At 42.9% G+C, this 21,856-nt stretch overlaps 1 protein-coding gene across 2 annotated transcripts in view; it reads left to right on the top strand.

Annotated features, from left to right (window-relative positions):
- The window catches only part of myh11b (myosin, heavy chain 11b, smooth muscle), a 165,951-nt gene extending 146,682 nt beyond the window's left edge, over positions 1–19,269 (top strand). For both annotated transcript variants that reach the window (XM_078559146.1, XM_078559145.1), the window contains 10 exons: positions 158–370; positions 1,128–1,340; positions 2,202–2,363; positions 2,664–2,792; positions 4,563–4,651; positions 5,174–5,297; positions 8,436–8,644; positions 10,087–10,195; positions 12,550–12,722; positions 18,443–19,269. In XM_078559146.1, coding sequence (XP_078415272.1) covers positions 158–370; positions 1,128–1,340; positions 2,202–2,363; positions 2,664–2,792; positions 4,563–4,651; positions 5,174–5,297; positions 8,436–8,644; positions 10,087–10,195; positions 12,550–12,722; positions 18,443–18,584 — 1,563 coding nt within the window. In that variant the 3' untranslated portion in view covers positions 18,585–19,269. The remainder of the gene's footprint in view (positions 1–157; positions 371–1,127; positions 1,341–2,201; positions 2,364–2,663; positions 2,793–4,562; positions 4,652–5,173; positions 5,298–8,435; positions 8,645–10,086; positions 10,196–12,549; positions 12,723–18,442) is intronic.
- Positions 19,270–21,856: the final 2,587 nt, after the last annotated feature.

The raw sequence follows: 21,856 nt of genomic DNA, 5'->3' as shown, positions 1-21,856 counted from the left end.
CTTTGATATGTCTTTCAGAGTTAAGTTTTGATTTAAAATTCACGATTCTTCACATAAAATACTGCAAAATCAAAGCCGTTTAGTTAAACCCTTAAGATTGATATGATCCAACTTGATAACAATTCCCAGTTAAGACGTGTTATCTTCATTCTTTCAGATGTTGGCAGAAGAGAAGAACATCTCTGCTAAATATGCAGATGAGAGGGACAGGGCAGAGGCTGACGCTCGTGAAAAGGAAACAAAGGCCCTGGCGTTGACTCGGGCTTTAGATGAGGCTTTGCAATGTAAAGAGGACCTGGAGCGGGTCAACAAGCAACTGCGAGCGGAGATGGAAGATATTGTGAGCTCTAAGGATGATGTTGGAAAGAATGTAAGTAGATACGCCAAAGCGCAACGCGGAATCCAACATGGGCTGAAGACAATGGGAAAGAGGGAGGCCATTGAAATCGAGACCATGTTGAACTAACCATTTAGCTTTTTTTTTTAGGTGATTGTAATATTGACTTAATGTAGGCGGAGGTTTAATGCACAACTAAACCAAGGCTTTTGTTAGATTTGGAGGTAATAACTAAATGGATCTTTGATGTGTGGAGAGAGTTTTGAGCCAGCAGCTAAAAGCTTAAATCTCTGTTTTGACAAGATGTTGCTTCTGCCTGTCCCAATAACATTTACCCATTGTCAGAGAAGGCCAGACATGGAAAAGGGCTGCTTCACTGGAGAGGGACAAATTGGCAGCCGCAGTCCCACTCCGATCTTGACCAGTCGTGAAGCAGGTCGTGGCCCGAGCATTGCTCCATGGCAACAGGAGGCAGTGATCTGGCCCCTGATAGAGGGAGGTGGCAAAATAAAGGCTTGGAACTTCCACCCAAAATAAATCTTAAAAGGCCCACACACGCTCTTTCTCCACTCGGATTACATTGTTTTAAAAATGGTTTAGAGACCCAAGATGTGTGCAAGGTTGTGATTTTCAACATTTAATAAACCGAACGCACAGTGCTGCTATTTTTAGAAAACTTTACCTGTCTTAACGAAGGACAAAAGGCTCATTCACAGTTTTTTTCCCTCTTTCCCTGGACACTGTCCATTCGAATAATTCGTAACCGCGCCTCCTGTCTTTGAACCGAAAGGTGCACGACCTGGAGAAGTCCAAACGGGCTTTGGATCAGCAAGTGGAGGAGATGAAGACCCAGTTGGAGGAGCTCGAAGACGAGCTCCAGGCGACGGAGGACGCCAAGTTAAGATTGGAAGTGAATTTGCAAGCCCTGAAGGCGCAGTTTGAGCGTGAACTGCAGGCCCGTGAAGAGCAAAATGAAGAAAAGAGGAGGCAACTTGTGAAGCAGGTACAATGACTGAGCAAAGTGAGCACAGTACATTCGACACTCAGGTTTCTGTCCTGATAAATTGTCTACTTTGGCCTCAAGGTAATAAGGTCCATGGGTACAGGCATTGCTCTCTTTAACAGAAAATCAGCTGTTCACTCAGTTACTGGCAGGTGCCTTCCTGGTCAACAGGGTTTATGCAGACGCTTCCCATCAGCTTCGAAACAGTATCAGAGTATTTCATTATTTTAAACAATCACTGAGATAATCAACATGAGCAACGTGAACCATTATTGTACTAAAAACAACTGAGACTCCTGGCAGCTATTTTAAAATAAAATCAAACTAAAATAAAACCCACGATGCAGCACCGAAATTTGAGATTTGGATAGCGAGTTATTTTGACCTGGTGGTAAGTTAGGAGAAAAGAAGTGAGAAAAATGTGAAACGGAGAGAAAGGGAATGAAGGAGGGAGAACTATAATTAATGATCATATCATGGGGTGGGGAGATCAGCGGAGGAGAAGAGAAGAGATCGAGGCCGCTCGGGGGGCTGTATAGCTATTTAGCATTTATTTAGAATGCATCTGAATACTTCATGTTGCTTTTTTTAAACATGGACTGATTGAATTTAGCTACAATAAAGTGGGACTAAATGGAGATTGGCGTGTTCTTTCAAACAGACCAACTGTTACCCCTTCCCACTTCAGATCAGTAACGTTATAGCTCTTACCTCATAGTTATTCCAGTGGCTTTACTGTGCAACTGGCTAATACAGTGCAAGTGGCTAATAAAATGACTAGGATTATAGGGATAACATAACAAATCCATGACGTCAGTGACAAACATTAAAGTCACCACATCAAACTTTGTTTCCACTAAGGTCCATGAGCTGGAAAGTGAACTGGAAGACGAACGTAAACAGCGCACAGTGGCAGCTGCCGCCAAGAAGAAGTTGGAGATTGATGTAAGTGACCTGGAAGGCCAGGTTGAAGTTGCCATCAAGGGCCGTGAGGATGCCATAAAACAACTCAAAAAACTTCAGGTGGGTGAAGTCTGATCAACCAGAATCATTTCAAAACTGATTGGCATAATTAAAGATGAAGCAGTGAAATTGTTAATCATTTTATGTAGTAACACAAAGTTCAGAAGCCCCAGATTAAACACTAAAAGAAGATAATATATTTTCCATATCCTATGGAAAAATTGTCTACGTTCATCTATTTTAAGACAGCTCATTGATTAGTGTGATCGGATGAACAATCGGTTTTTTTGTGTGTGGAAGAGGTAAATTGGTTAGGATTAAATCTCAGCAGACAAAACTTTCTGCTTTGTTCAACAACAGGCTCAGATGAAGGATTACCAGCGCGAACTCGAGGATGCTCGGAGCGCCAGAGAAGAGGTTCTGGCTCAGGCTAAAGAGAATGAGAAGAAAGCCAAGAGTCTGGAGGCAGATCTGCTGCAAGTCCAGGAGGTAAACATAAGGCCATAAATGAGGTCACACAGGGATTTGGGTCTCCAGCCTGTAATGTAAGGAGAAGCTACTAATGCCACCACCAGAGTGTTTCCTGGAAGGAAGGTGGAGACATATCATTTTATTGCTGGTGTAGAATCAAGATGAGGAGTGATAACAAATATCCGTAAACATCACTTCTTTTAACCTAAATGAAGGTACAAATCCAAATTGTCAAGGTATAGAATCAGAACAGAGGGAGGCCATTCTGACCATCATGCCTAATGTCGACTCTTTGAAACAACTGTTCAATTCATCCCAAGCCCCTGCTCGTTCCTCCCAGTGCTGCAATATTTCACCCTTCACAGGGGTGTTCAATATGTAGAAGTATAGCATTTAATCAGATTTCAGAACATCTTAAAGCCACGCATGGCATTTGTTTGCTGTTAATGAGGCACTCCAATGTATCCTTAAAGCAAGAGACGAAATGGACAAAACATTCAGAACAAAAACAAAAATACCTGGAAAAACTCAGCAGGTCTGACAGCATCTGCGGAGAGGAACACAGTTAACGTTTCGAGTCCATATGACTCTTCAACAGAACTAAGGAAAAATAGAAGAGAGGTGAAATATAGGCTGGTTTAAGGGGGGATGGGACAAGTAGAGCTGGATAGAGGGCCAGTGATAGGTGGAGATAACCAAAAGATGTCACAGACAAAAGGACAAAGAGGTGTTGACAGTGGTGATATTAGCCAAGAAATGTGCTAATAGGTGACATTAAGGGTAGAAAGCAGGACAAGCAAGGTACAGATAGCCCTAGTGGGGCTGGGGTTGGGGGAAGGGATCGAAATAGGCTAAAAGGTAGAGATAAAACAATGGATGGAAATACATTCAAAAATAATGGAAATAGGTGGGAAAAGAAAAATCTATATAAATTATTGGAAAAAAGGGGGATCGGAAAGGGGGTGGGGATGGAGGAGAGAGTTCATGATCTAAAATTGTTGAACTCAATATTCAGTCTGGAAGGCTGTAAAGTGCCTAGTCGGAAGATGAGGTGCTGTTCCTCCAGTTTGTGTTGAGCTTCACTGGAACAATGCAGCAGGCCAAGGACAGACATGTGGGCATGAGAGCAGGGTGGAGTGTTGAAATGGCAAGCGACAGGGAGGTCTGGGTCATGCTTGTGGACAGACCGAAGGTGTTCCGCAAAGCGGTCACCCAGTCTGCGTTTGGTCTCTCCAATGTAGAGGAGACCGCATTGGGAGCAGCGAATGCAACAGACTAGATTGAGGGAAGTGCAAGTGAAATGCTGCTTCACTTGAAAGGAGTGTTTGGGCCCTTGGACGGTGAGGAGAGGGGAAGTAAAGGGGCAGGTGTTGCACCTTCTGCGGTTGCATGGGAAGGTGCCGTGGGAGGGGGTTGAGGTGTAGGGGGTGATGGAGGGGTGGACATGGGTGTCCCAGAGGGAACGATCCATACGGAATGCCGCCGGTGGGGGGTGAAGGGAAGATGTGTTTGGTGGTGGCATCATGTTGGAGTTGGCAGAAATGGCGGAGGATGATCCTTTGAATGCGGAGGCTGGTGGGGTGATAAGTGAGGACAAGGGGGACCCTAGCATGGTTCTGGGAGGGAGAGGAAGGTGTGAGGGCGGATGCGCATTCAGAGCCTAAGATGAGGTTAATGCCTGTTCGGTGGGAGGTGCTTTGCCCAGAGCAGCATTTGGGTTCTTGTAGAATGTAACGTCTCCAGTGTGTAATATTTGTCTAAACGAGTTTTCTCGCCCTCTCTTCGAAGGACTTGGCAGCTGCAGAACGTGCCCGTCGACACGCTGAACAGGAGAAGGAGGAGCTGGTAGAAGAGTTGGCAGGACATGTATCTGGAAAGTACGTCACAGAAAGATCTCGGCTTCTTTCTATTCTTACTAAAATCAAGTTTTTTTTCCAATTCTGTAATGACCAGTGAACCCTCACGCCACATTAAAACGATTGATTCGCTCTGATAGCTCGATCACTGTAACCATGAAATGGGAAATCACGTTTTAGATTTGTTTTCAACCAGGCCCGGACGTGTTACACTATATTAAATAAAACCAAACTTCAAACAGAGTCCAAATATGCTTCTGTTACATCACTCCAGAAACCACTTCAGATGCGCAATTTGGGTGTAAGCAATATGAATTGTTTGGAGTTCCAATCTATCACCGTCTGTCATAATCGGAGAGACAATAGCTTCCCCAGTTTTAATGAAACGTAAAAGTTAGAGGCACTGGATAGGTTGTAGCGCGGGCAGCATGCTTGCTGAAACCTCGAAAGTCCCGCTTGTGGATTGTTAGATCAGAGGCAGAAGCTGCATTTTCTAAATTTTACACTTTTGTGCATTTTTGCACTTTTAAAAATTTTTTACAGGTCCGCACTTTTGGATGAGAAGCGCCGTCTGGAGACCAGGATAGCCCAAATGGAGGAAGAGCTGGAAGAGGAACAGGGCAACATGGAAGGGCTGAATGACCGTCTCAGGAAAGTTATACAGCAGGTAAGACCGTGGAGAAACTCGAAACCACTTTACCTCACTGGGCCTTACACCTGCTAGCTATAACTCCGTCAACCAGGTAATTGGACTGTAGATAATTCAGGTGATTAAAAAGGTTTCAAGATGAATCACCCGTAACTGAAATTAATTGATGAATCATGTGGACATGGTAATCCGGCAGTCGCAAACTAAATATTGTGGACATCCCCCAGAAATTTCTGGCAACTATTTGCATCGAAATGAGATGACTATCGCAAACATTTCCTTGACAGGGTAGTGATATTTATATATGGGAAAACATACCATTGTGATGCTCACAGCAATCCAGACAGGTCACAGTGTTATAAGGAAGGGAATGCAATACCACGTAATGCCGTGTATTATTCTGCTGCTAAGCCGGGCTGTGATCCTTTAATGCTGCGCCCTTCCGGTAAACCAGAGTGCAATTGCTGCTTGGTGAGGATTTCTCTTCGAATGGAGAGTGCATCTGGATTCTGGGCTGTCAGTCAATGAAGCGGTTTCATTCTGTCTTTTGAAAGATTGTTTTTAGATCATTGTAAATTTGTAACAAAGTGAGCCATCTGGCATGTGAAGGAAGTCACAATAGAATATATAGCTCTCCAACTCACCCATATTTTAAATCAACAGCTACTCACCTGCACCACATTAATTGTCGTCCACATTCGCAATATACTACACATGCTGTCTTGCTTGGTCTAATGGTAAATTTCACATGAAACAAGAAAATGAAATATTTATGGCACAGTTTAAAATCATGAAGCACATTCACAAGATTTTCTATTTTTTGCTCCCCCAAATATTTCGTTAATCATCCAATAATGGATGACACTTCACTGTGATTCACAGAACATATATGTCTGAGACCCACCCACTCCAGTGCAGTACTGAGGGAGTGCTGCACTGTCAGAGGTGCCATCTTTTGGATGAAACATTAAACTGAAGCCCCACCTTCTCTCTCAGGTGGACGTAAAGGACTCCACTGCACAATACTTGAAGAAGAGCAGGGGAGTTATTCCCCCTTGTCCGGGCCTATATTTATCCCCCAATCAACATCACAAAAACAGAATATCTGGTCATGATCACAGTGCTGTTAGTGGGAGTTTGCTGGGTGCAAATTGGCTGCTGTGATTCCTACACTACAACAGTGACTACATTTCAAAAGTACTTCATTGGCTGTAAAGACAATCCAGTGGTTGTGAAAGGTGCTAAGTAAATGCAAATCTTTATTTTTACATTGGAACAGTACAGAGGCAAAACACAGGTTTTGATTCACCAGTCAGCGTGTGAGAAAATCTGTTGCAGGCTGTCTTCAGTCCCGAGTGCAGCTACCCAAACTTTTTATAGAGAGAGAGAGAGGAATGGGAAAGTGTACCTGCGAGTTCCAGATATGCCCCAGAGGTTACCTACACCCCAAAGCCTTCGGGATCCTGACATGATCCCTGGGGACCCCAGCCACCTGGCCTACACTTCATTCAATGAAACCTTCACCCACATCAAATTTGTCAGGTTGAAATGTCTGTGGGTTCCCGCGCACACTCAACATCAGCAGCCAGGGGTTTCTCATATAGACCAGCAGGTGGCAGACGACACAAGTCCACTGCACAGCCTCAAAAGCAGAAAACTATTGCTTCAGCAAAGATGCTCAGTACTTCAGATAGAAGAGAACTTGTTTAGCAGCACAAGAATTCCACTTCTCAACCCGCAAATAAAAACACCCTTTCTTCACTGTTTCCTGTAACATGTGATCCCTCTAATGACTTACAAAGCAACGAGAGGATGCATGTGGGTGAGCAGCTCCTCAGAGTGGCATGAAAATAAAAGATTTGGTGAAGATAAAGCAGTTTATCCACTTAGATCATTCGAACACCAAAGATATTGGTAAAACCTAGCAAGATATATCACTCGCGACATGCTGCTGAGGCGATCCTTTTTCAATCGGATTCTTAGAGAAAATGTTCTATAGATTGAATTTTGGATGTGAAACTTGAGTGCGTTTTTTGCTAAACTTGCTTTTTAAAAATAACACTAACGTCATTCAGGAAACACATCATCATCATCATGTGTGGTTTGCCTGAAGGCAGGTCCTTGGCTCAGAGTGCTCTCTGCATGTCTCACGTGCCAGTCTTAGGGCAGAATTTAGCCCTCGATGGGCGGGCGGGCCCCACCGGCTCGGTGATGGGCGGGTAGCCGATCGCCGCCGCCGAAACGGGCCTCGCAGCCATTTTGAGTGGGCGGGTCAATTAAGGCCTACCCAGCGGCCTGCCCGATGGGAAACGCTATGTGCTCTGTGTGCGGGCGGTGGGGGGGAGGGAATCCCCACCTGTCAAAGTGCGCTCTTTCACACCTCCCTGAGGCTATGTGCTGTCTCAGGGAGATCGGTGAAAGCTTTATAAACATCAAAAATAGAAAAATAAAAAAAATTATTAACCTGTCCCCCTCATGTGACAATGTCACACGAGATGGGACATGTTAATAAATATCACTAAAACTTTATTAAACTTTTTAAAAACAGACATGAAACATCATCCCGCTGGTGGATGAGGTTTCATGTTTTCTCTATTCCCCGCCAGGGCTCCTGGCCAACCCGCCAACCTTAAGGTTGGATGGGCAGGGCCTTTAATTGCCTTAATGATCCTGTCAGTGGCCCCAATTGGCCATTGACAGGTCAGCGGGCCCGCAGCTGATTTCGCCGTCCGCCCACCTTCCTGAATATTTAAATGGGGCGCGGTGAGGTCGGGGGTTCCTCCCAACGTCATCCCACGTGGGCGAGCGGGCTCCGCCCCCAGCTCGCTGAGGGAAAAATTCTGGCCTGACGTTGGCCAATAGCTTCCTTCAATTTTCAAGCTATCCAACGTTGATATTCTTCTTTCCTCTTCCTCGAAACCATCCCTCCATAATGTCTTTTACAATGTCTGTTCCCTCTCTCTGTCTGCCAAACCCACACTGCCACACTGCACATGGACAGTATAACAATCCTAGAAACTTCATAAAGCCACTGACACAGTTGTAAAATGAATTTTTTTAAAAAAAAGGAAAAGTCAAAGATTTCTGTACAGGGTGAAAGTGCCCTCCTGGTGCCATTGCGTTTGTGAATTTTGACATTTTCTTCCTAACTGTTAGTCTGAACAGCTGGCTAATGAACTGGCCACTGAGCGCAGTGCGAATCAGAAGAACGACAGCGCCCGGCAACAACTCGAGAGGCAGAACAAAGAGTTAAAGGCCAAACTGCAGGAAATGGAAGGGACAGTCAAGTCCAAGTTCAAATCAACAATAACCTCTCTGGAGTCAAAGATTGCCCAGTTAGAAGAGCAACTGGAGGCAGAAATAAAGTAAGAGCATTCAGCAAGATTGTCCTTTCCCTTTTTTTAGTCGTTTTTACTTGCAGGTGTTACACCACATTTAGTTTTCTTTTGTAGCACAATGCAATAGAAATAATAAGTCCAAAATGTTGATACTGCAGCTTTGAGATACTCCAGATTTCCTTTAGGTTGGCAAGAAAAGTATTAAGGTTTTCGTGGCGAGGGATCATCGATATAATTCAAGTGCAACAGGATAAGAGCAAAATACTGCGGATGCTGGAAATCTGAAACAAAAACAAAAATCGCTGGAAAAACTCAGCAGGTCTGACAGCATCTGTGGAGAGGAAGACAGAGTTAACGTTTCCAGTCCAGATGACTCTTCAGAAGAAGTTGTTCTGAAGCTTTGAAGAAGAGTCATCTGGACTCGAAACGTTAACTCTGTCTTTCTCTCCTCAGATGCTGTCAGACCTGCTGAGTTTTTTCCAGCAATTTTTGTTTTAATTCAAGTGCAATACAGGTGTCAATTAGAGCTCAGTAATATACCGGGTTTTATTTTTTAATTTTGATATTCCGAGCTTTAACTAAAACACAAAATGATTACACTTTCTGCATATTATATACCTTCAACGTCTTTTAAACATGTATAAAAAAAAAATCTACCCACCTAAAGAATCTCTCCGAAATGCCTGCTGCCTCTCTTCAGTGCAGTTAGACCAAGAATGAAAGTGCGTAAAGAAATCCACATAAGTACTTGCCCATCACCGGGGCATCTCGGTGAAGTTAGTGCTGTCACATCAACTTAAACAGGAGCCCTTCCGGGTAGCGTATTCCGCTGCGCAGTTAAAATTCCTGAGTTGGAAGTTTGCGCATGTCCCTGCCTTAGGACATCCACCGGGTCCCGACGCACAACTTCCAGGCTACACTGCCGGAGCACCGTTAAATAATGAGGAAGTCGAGGCCCAATATAACTCAGTTTTCAGGGAGGGGCTCCTCTTGTTCCCTGTATTGTTCCTCTTATCTACAAATTGAACACTGTATTCCTGAAAAATACACTATAAATATGAATAATAGCTGGTTAGGAGCTTAAGGGAATAGCTCAATTTTGGCAGTTGCGTGGGTGCCCAAATCCCATTTCAGCTTGGATCTAGCAGTTTGTGTATTTAAACCATTATGGGATTAAGCCTTTTGCCTCCGTGTGTGTACACTGCAGTATTTTTCTACAGGCTGCACATCCCTACAGTTTGTACACATGAATAGACCGGTTATTTTTTTTTTTAAGAAGACAATCCGGTTGGTATTAAATCGAAACAGCAAATTGCTGCTTGTTATGTCAGGAAATCCTCATGTAATTAAATTTAGATACAAGTCTGTCACAAGCTAGACAAATTGTTCCACTGTAACTGTTATACCACTACAGCTAACAAAGATGGTGTTTCCTGATCCGTTTTGCCTGTTACCTCTTTACTCTTTAGGGATAAACAAGCAACAACCAAGGCAGCCCGCCGCACGGAGAAGAAACTGAAGGAGATCCTGATGCAGGTGGAAGATGAACGAAGACATGGGGAGCAGTATAAAGAGCAGGTAGACCATTGACTTCTCAGTAAAACAGCAAACTTGCATGGACTTAAAACACCCGCAGAGTACTTCACAGAAAACAAAGTATTTATTATAATGTACAGACTAAAGATTGGTATCAGAAGTGTAGATTGCTAAATTACAAATGGTCAATTAAGCTTTTATTTGTATTAAAGTTCGGACTTTTCCCACAAAGACTGAAATCACTATTAGAGTGAGTCATTTTTGAACTGAATTTCCTGTCCTTTCTTGCACAGGATAATTAAGAATTTTAGGTACAGCCAACATATTGAGAGCCAGTGTTCAGAGCATTCTGATAAACTTTCTAAATGTTAAGTCTCTGTGCAATACAATGTATAATATTGGCCCCATAATATTTTACATGTCCGTTTAAAGGGGCTGGGTGCTGAGTCTGCTCTGCATGTGTGATTGCAAAGCAGTTGGTGTGCTGGGAGCGATGCACAGAACATGTGCAAGGTTCACAAAGATATTGCAATGAGGGATCCTCTGTTTGCAGCTCAACTACACAAATCCATCTCAAATGGACACTGAAGGGCAATTGGCTTCTTAAAGCCAATTGCTGCCAATCTGCTGCTTATTTTTCTGCTACAATCTCAGGTCTGCCTGCGGTACCTTCACGGGTTTAGTGATATCAGTCACCCCAATAAGCAGCTACTTTATAGGGGATGATTCACACTTTCCTGTATCTACAGCAGGACCCAGGCATATAACAATAGCATCCCCTTGTGTTCTCAACTGGATCTTCGTGCCTTTTGCATAAACACTTGTTTAATCTTTCTGAAGAAACACTAATTCAGCAAACTCTAAATAATATAAGGCCTGATATGAATTGAAAAGCCACTATTTCACAGTACACGTACAGAATGTCAGTTACGATCGGGCACATTCAGTTCAAACAATAAAACTTATTAATGATAATACAAAGAAAAGGCCATATTTGTGAGTCACCATACTGAGCTTTAACAGGTTTTCAGTAAATAGTCTTGTAGATTTCTCTTTAGAAATTTGCCTGTGCAGAATCCAGTTTCAAAAAATCCTTTCACCCATCACCTTATATTGCTTTGTATAAAGTCATATAAAAAAGCAAATATAATGACTGAGGTGTTTATCTATTGGTGAGAAAGACCAATGAATAACTTATTTACAGTCCATTGTCTAAAGGAATGAAACTGGACGGACCACCCGGCATCGACCAAGACACCGGAAACAACAAAGGCAAACTCAGCCCTATCAACCCTGCAAAGTCCTCCTTACTAACATCTGGGGGCTAGTGCCAAAATTGGGAGAGCTGCCTCACAAACTAGTTAAGCAACAGCCTGACATAGTCATCCTCACGGAATCATACCTTACAGATAATGTCCCAGACACCACCATCACCATCCCTGGGTATGTCCTGTCCCACCAGCAGGACAGACCCAGCAGAGGTGGTGGCACAGTGATATACAGTCAGGAGGGAGTTGCCCTGGGAGTCCTCAACATCGACTCCAGACCCCATGAAGTCTCAGGCATCAGGTCAAACATGGGCAAGTAAACCCCCTGCTGATTATCACGTACCGCCCTCACTCAGCTGATGAATCAGTGCTCCTCCATGTTGAACATCATTTGGAGGAAGCACTGAGGGTGGCAAGGGCACAGAATGTACTCTGGGTGGGGGACTTCAATGTCCATCACCCAGAGTGGCTCGGTAGCACCACTACAGACTGAGCTGACCGAGTCCTACAGAACATAGCTACTAGACTGAGCCTGCGGCAGGCAGTGAGGGAACCAACAAGAGGGAAAAACATGCTTGACCTCATCCCCACAAACCAGTCTGCCGAAGATGCATCTGTCCACGACAGTATCAGTAGGAGTGACCTCCACACAGTCGTTGTGGAGATGAAGTCCCGTCTTCACATTGAGGATACCCTCCATCGTGTTGTGTGGCACTACCACCCTGCTAAATGGGATAGATTTCAAACAGATCTGCCCGTTAACAATCCTTCAGGCAGATTGGTTAAAGGGGTACCCAGTTGCTCGTTCTGTTCCTAGATCCCCTGTAGAGAATGTGCCACTTTGGTTCTCTAATTACAGCAAGTTTCAGTGCAACAATCACATGGCGAGTCCGTGGGGGAGTACAAGTGTAATGAATGGCTGGCACTGTTCATAAACCCAGAGAATAAAATCTGCCTCATTTAGCTAGATACCCACACAGAGGAGATCCCTTCATCTCTCGTAAATTGCGTTTTTCCATATTACGTTGTTGTGTTTTAATTTCCCAAGAACACGTGCGTGACGAAGATATCCTTTCACAATGTTACGATGGAAACGTTTACAATAACGCATCAAATTTGTTCCTGAAGGCGGACAAGACTAACACTCGTGTGAAACAACTCAAGCGGCAGCTGGAAGAGGCAGAGGAGGAATCGCAGCGAATCAATGCGGCGCGGCGCAAACTCCAGCGAGAACTGGAAGAAGCCACTGAGCTGAACGAGACCATGAACCGTGAATGTAACACACTGAAGAACAAACTCAGGTAAATTCCCCCTGAGGTGGAAACCCGACTGTCAGCGTCTCCGCTTTTGCCAACCTCTTTGCAGCGCCGGGCAACTTGCCAGGAATTTCCTCGGAGCTGATCCTGCTCCATCTCCGGGATTGCAGGAGATGAACTATTTCATCAACCTGATTCCTGCCCCTACCCCCCAACGAATTTATGGTAGCGGAGTGTCGGTAGACTCCGAGGAAATTCCCGGCCTGGGGTAGGATTTACTCTGTTAAGGGAGCAATTTTGATGATTGTAGAATGAGCTAAAGGAAAATATCACTTGGATTAAGGAACAATTGACCAAAATAAATCTAACAGATCAAAACAATAATATGCCTCTGACATTGAGTGATATCCAATGGAAGAAAGTAAAATTCCGTATCTTCCCACAGATATGGCCTAATTCATATCCCCAATAGGACCCCCCCCACCATCTTGGATTTAGTTCACCCAAAATATTCAGGTTTTATTTTACTGCCTCGTGTCTGTGTAGGATTGCCAACCCTTCCACTTTGTCCGGGAGTCTCCCAGACCCGAGGACTGTCCCGCCCTAGGCAAACATGAAGGAAAGAACATTGTGTCCATGGGACTGCGCCCTTTCGCTGCCTCTGCCCGTGTCTTGCCTTAGTTGCAGCAAAGTTAAAGAGGCGGAGTAGAAAGGAGCTTTCAAGTCAGGAAATGTCACCTCTTGTCCCCTTAACCAGCCAGCCTGCAAAATTTGTGATCCCAATTGAGTCTGAGATTTGAATCGATGAAAGTGGGGTGATGGGGAAATGGATATTATGTCCTTTATATGTGACCCCCACCCCACAGTCTCCAGTGAGTGGAAGTGGGAGGGAGGTGTGGAGAAAGGAGCCACTGGCTGCAGTACTACAGAGGAGACGTCACTAGAATTTCAGGCAGGGTGACCAAAAAACCCCCCCAAGAGATTTTTAAATGAAATAAACCAACAGAAGATAACCAAACAAATGGGGAAGTCAAGGAAAATTAAAATATTCTGTGTGGGTTTTCACCTGTAACAGGAGAGATCCAACGAGTCAGTACAGTGTATAAAGGCAGAGATGAGGATTTTTTTTCTCCCAAAAGAGTGTTGTGAGGCTTTGGAATTCTCTTCCTCAAAAGGTGGTTGAGGCAGAGTCTTTGAATATCTTTAGGGCAGACGTAGATAGATTCTTCAGAAGCCAGCGGGAGCGGGGTGAAAGGTTACCGGGGACGGGCAGGAATTTGGGGTTGAGGTTACAATCAGATCAGCCATGATCTTATTCAATGGCGGAGCAAGCTCGAGGGGCCGAGTGGCCTAACTCCTGCCCCCAGTTCCTATGTTCACTCTACATGTTGGTACACAAGAGTCACTCGGGCTCAAAACAAGTGGTCAGAGGTTCTGTTGAAGAGTCATACGGACTTGAAACGTTAGCTGTGTTCCTCTCCGCCGATGCTGCCAGACCTGCTGAGTTTTTCCAGGTATTTTTATTTTTGTTTTGGATTTCCAGCATCCGCAGTTTTTTTGCTTTTATCTAAGCGGTCAGAGGAGTTGTGCCCAGCAGTTTATTATTTTTACTGGCCCTGGATAGCTAAGAATTATGACCAATCTTCCTTGGACCCACTCCACCGTCGTCATAAATCAGACAGAGTATCAGGGCCATCACCTTTGCGTGTGGCCCCGCCGGACTGCCAGGTGCAAGCGAACATGACCCAAAAACAAAATACTGTTACAGATGCTGGAAATGTGAAATAAAAACAGAGAATGCTGGAAATGCTCAGCAGGTCTGGCAGCATCAGTGAAGAGAGAAACAGAGCTAACGTTTCAGGTCAATTCTGATGAACGGTCACTGACTCGAAAGGTTGGGCAAAAACCTTACGGCCCCGTCACAGCAGGGGACAGGGCTTGACAAGCCCGTTCAAAAGTCCGTTGACTTTGGGTGGGACTGTTAAAATCCCGCCGGAGTAAAATTCCACCCGTCATCCCGGTTTCTCTCACCACGGGTTCTGCCTGATCGGCTGCATGTTTCCAGCCACTATAAATGGTCATGTGATCCAACCTCCAGGAATAGGTGCAGTCAGAGTTGGCAACCCCTCTGTTTGCTCCACAATAAAATACCGGCGGGTTTTTTTTCCCCTAAAAAGCGGAAATAACGATCACGCAACAACAAAATCTCACCCATTCCATTTAGAATTTTTCTGGTACGTTATTTGGAAGAAAATAAGGAACACAGGGAACAACTTTAATCAGGCGTGTGTCAAGATTTCCTTTTGACAACCTAATGAAAAATATTGTTTTAAATAGTCTCCCAGGGAATGAGAAACAGAGGGAGCCTCACCAAGCCCACTCTTGTGAACCCTTTGCCAGCTCACTCCCAAAAAACCAGGGGTGGAGGCTTGAAGATGACTGTCTGCCCCTAGAATCTGATGGGATGAAGAATTGAGATTCAACAAATGGGAGAAAATACTTGAAAGCGTTTCTCTCCAGTTGGCATTTGGTGGGGACAGGGAAAAGAAAACCACGTGCCCCAGTCCCATGGCCTCTGCTGGAAAGCATGTGAATGGCAGGGTCAGGCCAGAGAAAGGTTACGCTGCAGAAAGGGACCATTCAGCCCATCGTGTCTGCACCAGCCAAAAAGAGAAAAAAAAAGAGGCTGGCTGCCCATTTTAATCCCCCTTTCCAGCACCTGGTCCATACCCTTGCAGGTTACAGCGCTTCAGAGGCAGATCCAAGTACCTTTTAAATGAGTTGATAGAAGTTGATAGTCAGTTTAGCAGGAAAAAAAAGTACTTTTTTTGTTCTTGGGATGCGGGTGATGCTGGCAAAGATTTCCCAATCCTAGTTGTCCCGTGTAGGGTGATGGTGGGCCTTGCCATTTATACAACTGAGTGGCTTGTTAGGCCACATCGGGGAACATTAAAGTCAACCAAATAACGTAAACTAGAGTCACACGTAGTCCAGGCCCAGTAAGGTAGCAAGATCCCATACTGAGGGCGTTAGTGATCTAGCTGGGTCACTCTGACATTTCCATGGCTTTTACAGTCACTTTTTCTGGTATCACTTCAAAAACAGATTTGCTGAAATGAATTTCATAACTTGCCACTGGGGATTTGAACTCTCTGGGCTACTTGCCCAGTTGCATAACCAAAACACAGTGGGGATCTTAAAGTCATTGTCCAGAGTAACGCAGGCATGCACATTAACATGATCTCTGCTAACACTTTGGAAAGCAGCAGTGCAGATCGAGTTCATTAAATATCACTGTCTAATAACCATAGCAGAAGAACTGATCTCTAACATAGAGTGGATTTTCCAATGCTTTTCAATTGATTGGTATCTGCAAGATTTATTTAGTAAAATTCAGAGTGTTCTATTGTAGACTTCTGCACAATGTATGCTAGATCTGATTATTATTGTTTTAAGAATCATTTATAATAGGAATGATGTGTAACCGTGAGGGAAATCTTGTCTCTATTACAGAGGTGCACATGAATCTGCTCAGTGAACGCCCAGGTACCTCCCAAACCTCAGCTACGCAACTTTTCGTATTGCTCAAATTTCCATCTCTTTTTCTCCTTAAGTACTGACGGTTTCTGATAACTCTGAAAGCTGAAGATAAATATCAGAAAAAACATGAGTGACCTAAGAAAGAAGAGCCAGAGGATGTGATTTATATGTGACTTAGTATCGCGAGGATGGCTAGAAAAATATAAATCTTATTCCATGGCTCTTCATTATGCATTCTGTTTACGCCACATGTTAGACAAAATAGGAATCAGATTATAACAATTCATGTTCACACTGTGCTGAATTTCAAATTGTTCCTCTTAACTATATTTTCTCCATGAAACATATTTCATGGAAATGACATTACATGTGGTATAAGTAAATGGAATAAAAGTTCTAATAGATAGTTACAGAAAAGAGCTTAACACTTTTAATACTGCTGTGCACATGCAGTAGAATGTGCAATTTCCATATTTACTCAAGGCTGTCACTAACCATTTGTGCTTCATTTGAAAAGACCCTTACACTGCCGAATCCTCTAAAAGATTTGTGAAACTTACTTTAGCCTTGATTATTTTTTTCTCCCTCCATTTCAGATCTCACCCCATTTTGTTTGCAGCTTGGCTTAGCAGAGAGCTGGGAGCAGAGCCACAAACTAAGTGGGGTGGGATTTTTTGACAAGTACAGATGGCGGGCTGTGGTAATTGCCATGCGTTTCTCCTCCTATGTTTTCAAACTCCTTGAAATGTAGGAATTAGAAAACTGACTTTGTGGGTGACCACAAGTTTAACAGGCTCCCACCACGCTATAGCAGACCAAGCCACAAATCAATCCTGGGAAATACAATCTGTTCCTAAGTACAATGTATGATACTTTTCTACATAAGCAAACAGTCATTTAAGGTATTCTTAAAGCAAAGCTTTGCGGCAGTTAAGGGTTTGACCCGGTCTGCTTTATTAATTCCATGTTATGGAGCTGTTTTTTTTCCCAAGCCCTTTGAGGATTGTATAAACAATCTGTGTAGCAGATTTCCATCATTCTATCTTTAAAAATAAATCATATATTTTTCATTCTGAATTTTTCAATAATAAATGAGACATTGCCCAAAAAAGTTAATGCAGGTGAATATCTTATAACTTGACGTAATGTCTTAGTCCTCAAAGGGTTAACAAAACAAATCGGCTGAATAGGAAGCATGGCTAAGGCTTATGCACTGAAGGATGTTCATATTTAAGGGTAAACAGTAGATGCCATCAAAGTTCTGAAGTTTGCTTAAGCTGAAATAATAGAGAATTTTGAGATTACTGATATATTCCATGCCCACTTTAAGCTTTGTACTGTTCACATCAGAACATTGGAGCCATGAGGTAAATACACAAGCAATTATTGCCCAGTTTACTTCCGCACATAAACAACAAGCAAGGCAGACTCACTGATGCTGTTTATCTAACTCCACGTATATGTAGAATTAAATTGCTTGAACATAACTATAAATGATACATTGGTTGTATTTAAAAATATATTCATAGAAGCCCTACCCAATCCTTGGTATATGTTGCATGTGTAGTCTCAAAGCACATCAAGTTGCATGTCACAAAGCTACAACAGTAATTTGTCACAGAGCAGGTGTGTAGTAATCACTGCAATCTTATCTTGTTTGGCTGACAGTAGGACTGGTCATGATTCAACCGCACCTACGACAAAGGCTTAGAGATTTGAAAATAAAAACAAATCCCCAGCTCACCCAGAGTCTCCAAGTTGGACATGCAACAAAAGCAGCGGCAAGTTTCATCGAGAGAACACTAAGATTGATATATCTGAGGTCAAAGCCGTACTTTTAGAACTTCAATCCTTCATCATAAGTTTCAAAAAATACTGCATCATTCAAGAAGAGTTAAATTACAGATGCAATGACCTCCATGCCCAAGATTTAAATATGCCCACAATCACCTTTCAGTTTTTGAAGGGTAAAGAATTACTCTCAAGTCACTCATTGTTGATATAATTTGAATGCATTGATCAGCAGACATCCTTTATCATGGTTGATGGTTTCAAATGGTTGGAGGCCTATGTCCATCTAACCAGTTTTAGGTATTTAAGTATTTGGCATTTCTTTATCGTAAATGTTGGTAGAGAGTTGTTTGGAGGGGTCGTCTAAACATTGGATTGCTTCTTGTCGGGTTTGATTTTTGCTATTCACTAACATGGTGCGTTTCCTGATGTAGGCGCGGAAATGATCCGATGCTGAGTGGAGCACGGAGATCTGGTGGCAGACGCGGAGTGGTCGATAACACTTCACTAGAAAACTCTGATGAAGATGTTGGAGGACGAGATACGGACTTCAATAGCACAAAATCTAATGAATAATGACAGTGTAGCATACCGTGGTATGGTATAGAAAGGGGAAAATTATACACAAATGATTAGTAAAGCTTCAAAAAGGTCACACACTTTATGGTATTAGCAGGGCACAGTTTTTCCATTTATAAAACTAGTCATTCACAGTTTTTAAAAAAATACTTTCACATGCATGTGGCCGAAAATATTTTATTTTGCTAAATATTTTACATGTATCAAAGTTTCAAATAATATTCTAGCATTTAAAATACATTGTAAAAATGAAAGTTAAAATATGTAACCCTAATGTGCACTGCCTAATGGGTTAGGATTTTAAAATGGTTGTATTTTGTTGCTAAACCATAAATGAAATAGCATCGAAAATATAAAAATGCACATTTCCCTTACTGAAATTATTTGGTCCTTTTCAGTAGCACTATGATATCAAAGATGGATGGTGCTCTTTGTATCTTTATAGGAAGAGCCAAGCACATTACTGTACTATTTGCAATACATACCTACCAGACCACAGCAATACTGGTCACAGAATTCTATAGAACTGCTTTGTTCAGCCACTTGAAATACTGGATTTAAAAACAAACTACTGTTTGCAGTAATATATTCGGAACATGCTAAACTTAGTCTGCGAAGTGTTTCTGAAGCTGTTTATGACTCACTATCACAAATAAAGGACTTTATCACAAAGTCAGGCATTCTTCTTAAATGTACATCTCTTTCTGCAGTTTTTCCTCTAAGTAGCTATCACCCGCACAGAATAACAATTATAAACCTGACAGTCAAAATGGAAGTTTAAGGGAACTTGGTATCTCAACTCAAACAGGTCTCGCAACAGAAGAGAGAGCTTGATTCAGTCCAGTCCGACCTAATCAAGTGCTTTTTTTTTCCCTATAGGCCAACTATCAGTCATAGGTTAAAGCAATTGAGCCAATCTCACTCAGAAAATAGAGAGCACAAAGTTGCCCGGGAATTCAGTACTAAACTGGTACCTGGTAATCTCATGTGGGTCACAGAACAAGCAATGTAGCGAATGGAAATGTCACAGTGGTATGCCAGGGTGTGTCTTCTGAACAGAAACTGGGATTTTTAAATTCAACCTCACATATTACGGAATAAGGATTGGGACAGCTGTGCACGGCTATAAAATTAGGTAGAATAGTGCATGAGACTAATATAATTGCTTGTGCAAATACTTTGAAACATGCATATAGTATTGATGTATTAATTCTCATTTGTAATGTTATGTTTGCTACCACCTTAAGAATTCTGTTGCTCAGACTGCTGGTGAAACCACAGTAGAGGTAAACACTCCCTCTATTCTCTGTGTTTAAACACCTGATCTGATTGTTTTGTCTGAAGGAAGTGGTGTGTTTTACAGTCTGCAGGAACAGGGGCAAGAAGGGAAATTGAAGTGGCAGTCCAGCAAATATAGCGATTAAAAAAAACAACTTAAACTAGGATGCTAGCAGCAAAGCATTTGCCACCTTCATAAATCTGGTCACTTCTCGAAACATTTCCACTGGTCAGCCTTGTGATGATAAGAATGTTGAAGCCTCTACCATCACTATCCATAACTCCAGACCACAACATGCATGGAAAAGTGTACGTTGCCCTAGCAACTCAGGCTCCCTGAGTGAACTGGAACACACTATTACCACCCACCTCTTGACAACTTTATCTCCACTCCAGCCAGTAACAGGTGTCACTCTCCCTTGAGGGTATACAGCAAATCAGCATTCACAATGCCAGTCAGCAACCTGCTTCATACGTCTACTATTCCATGGGAAAGAAGAATTGCAGAACCTTCAACCTAATTCTAGGTACATCAGGCCTCGCTCCATTGATGTAGTGAGTGACCTTGCAATTAAGGTGGCTTAAATTTCTTCTGCAAAAAAAGATAAGTCAGTTAAACATCAAAATATATGTTAAGATATGTAAATGAAGTGGCATCCTTTTCCAAGTTTTTAAGATGTTATCACAATGCATACATTCTCCTCATCCAAAGGAAGGATTTAATGGTTGAAGTGATGCAAGGCGAAATACACGCAAGAGAGATCAGCACGCACCACAACTAGACTGCCTACACCCATTATCTTGCCATTAATTTTAGTTGTGGGCTCCGTCTATGATCAGGAACAACTTATCTACATAAGTTCCAAGTTAGCAGAGTGTCAGTGGCAGTAAAGATCTCCACTGCCCACAGCTTATTTGCTGCTGGCATTTTCCAGACGAGCAGTGCTATATCAGCCAATGCTTTGCCCAATGGGATTGCCAACCCTCCAGGATTGGCCTGGAGTCTCCAGGAATTGAAGATCAATCTCCAGGACACTGGTGTGTGCAAACCTGGGGAAAAATCATCGGGACATTAAAAAAGATTGAAAAAGCTCAACGCAAACTGGAGGAACAGCACCTCATCTTCCGACTAGGCACTTTACAGCCTTCCGGACTGAATATTGAGTTCAACAATTTTAGATCATGAACTCTCTCCTCCATCCCCACCCCCTTTCTGATTTTTCCCCTCCTTTTTGTTTTTTCCAATAATTTATATAGATTTTTCTTTTCCCACCTATTTCCATTATTTTTAAATGTATTTCCATCCATTGTTTTATCTCTATTAGCCTTTTTCGATTCCTTCACCCCACCCCCACTAGGGCTATCTGTACCTTGCTCGACCTGCTTTCTACCCTTAATTAGCACATTCCTTTAGATAATATCACCACCTTCAACACCTCTTTGTCCTTTTGTCTGTGACATATTTTGGTTATCTCCACCTATCACTGGCCCTCTATCCAGCTCTACTTGTCCCTCCCACCGCCCCCCCCCCCCCTTCCTTAAACCAGCTTATATTTCACCCCTTTTCTACTTTTCCTTAGTTCTGTTGAAGAGTCATACGGACTCGAAACGTTAACTGTGTTCCCTTCCACAGATGCTGCCAGACCTGCTGAGTTTTTCCAGGTATTTTTGTTTTTGTTTCTTTTGTGGTTTTCTTTGAACATTTCTCTTGACCAGATATAAAAATATCGAAAATGGGTAAAGAGATTGTTTGGTTGACAGTCAAGCATCATCCAATTGAATAACGAGTCTTTTTGCTTTCCAATTGATGTACCAAGTTAGTGTGTCACGATGATTGATGGGCTGGCCGACTAATGGCTGGAGCTTGGGTCAAGTCATGTGATAAAGCCTCCAGGAATACATGTAATCACATGCCCAGACATGCATTAAACTGATAATAATGAGTGCATCAGCCACATGGAAGTTCTTCTACTTTTCCAGGTGGCAACAGA

Source organism: Cetorhinus maximus, chromosome 15 (genome assembly GCF_964194155.1).
Source record: "Cetorhinus maximus chromosome 15, sCetMax3.hap1.1, whole genome shotgun sequence".
Classification (NCBI taxonomy): Eukaryota; Metazoa; Chordata; class Chondrichthyes; order Lamniformes; family Cetorhinidae; genus Cetorhinus; species Cetorhinus maximus.
Note: the sequence above shows the minus strand (reverse complement) of the source record. Positions and strands in the feature narration are given on the sequence as shown.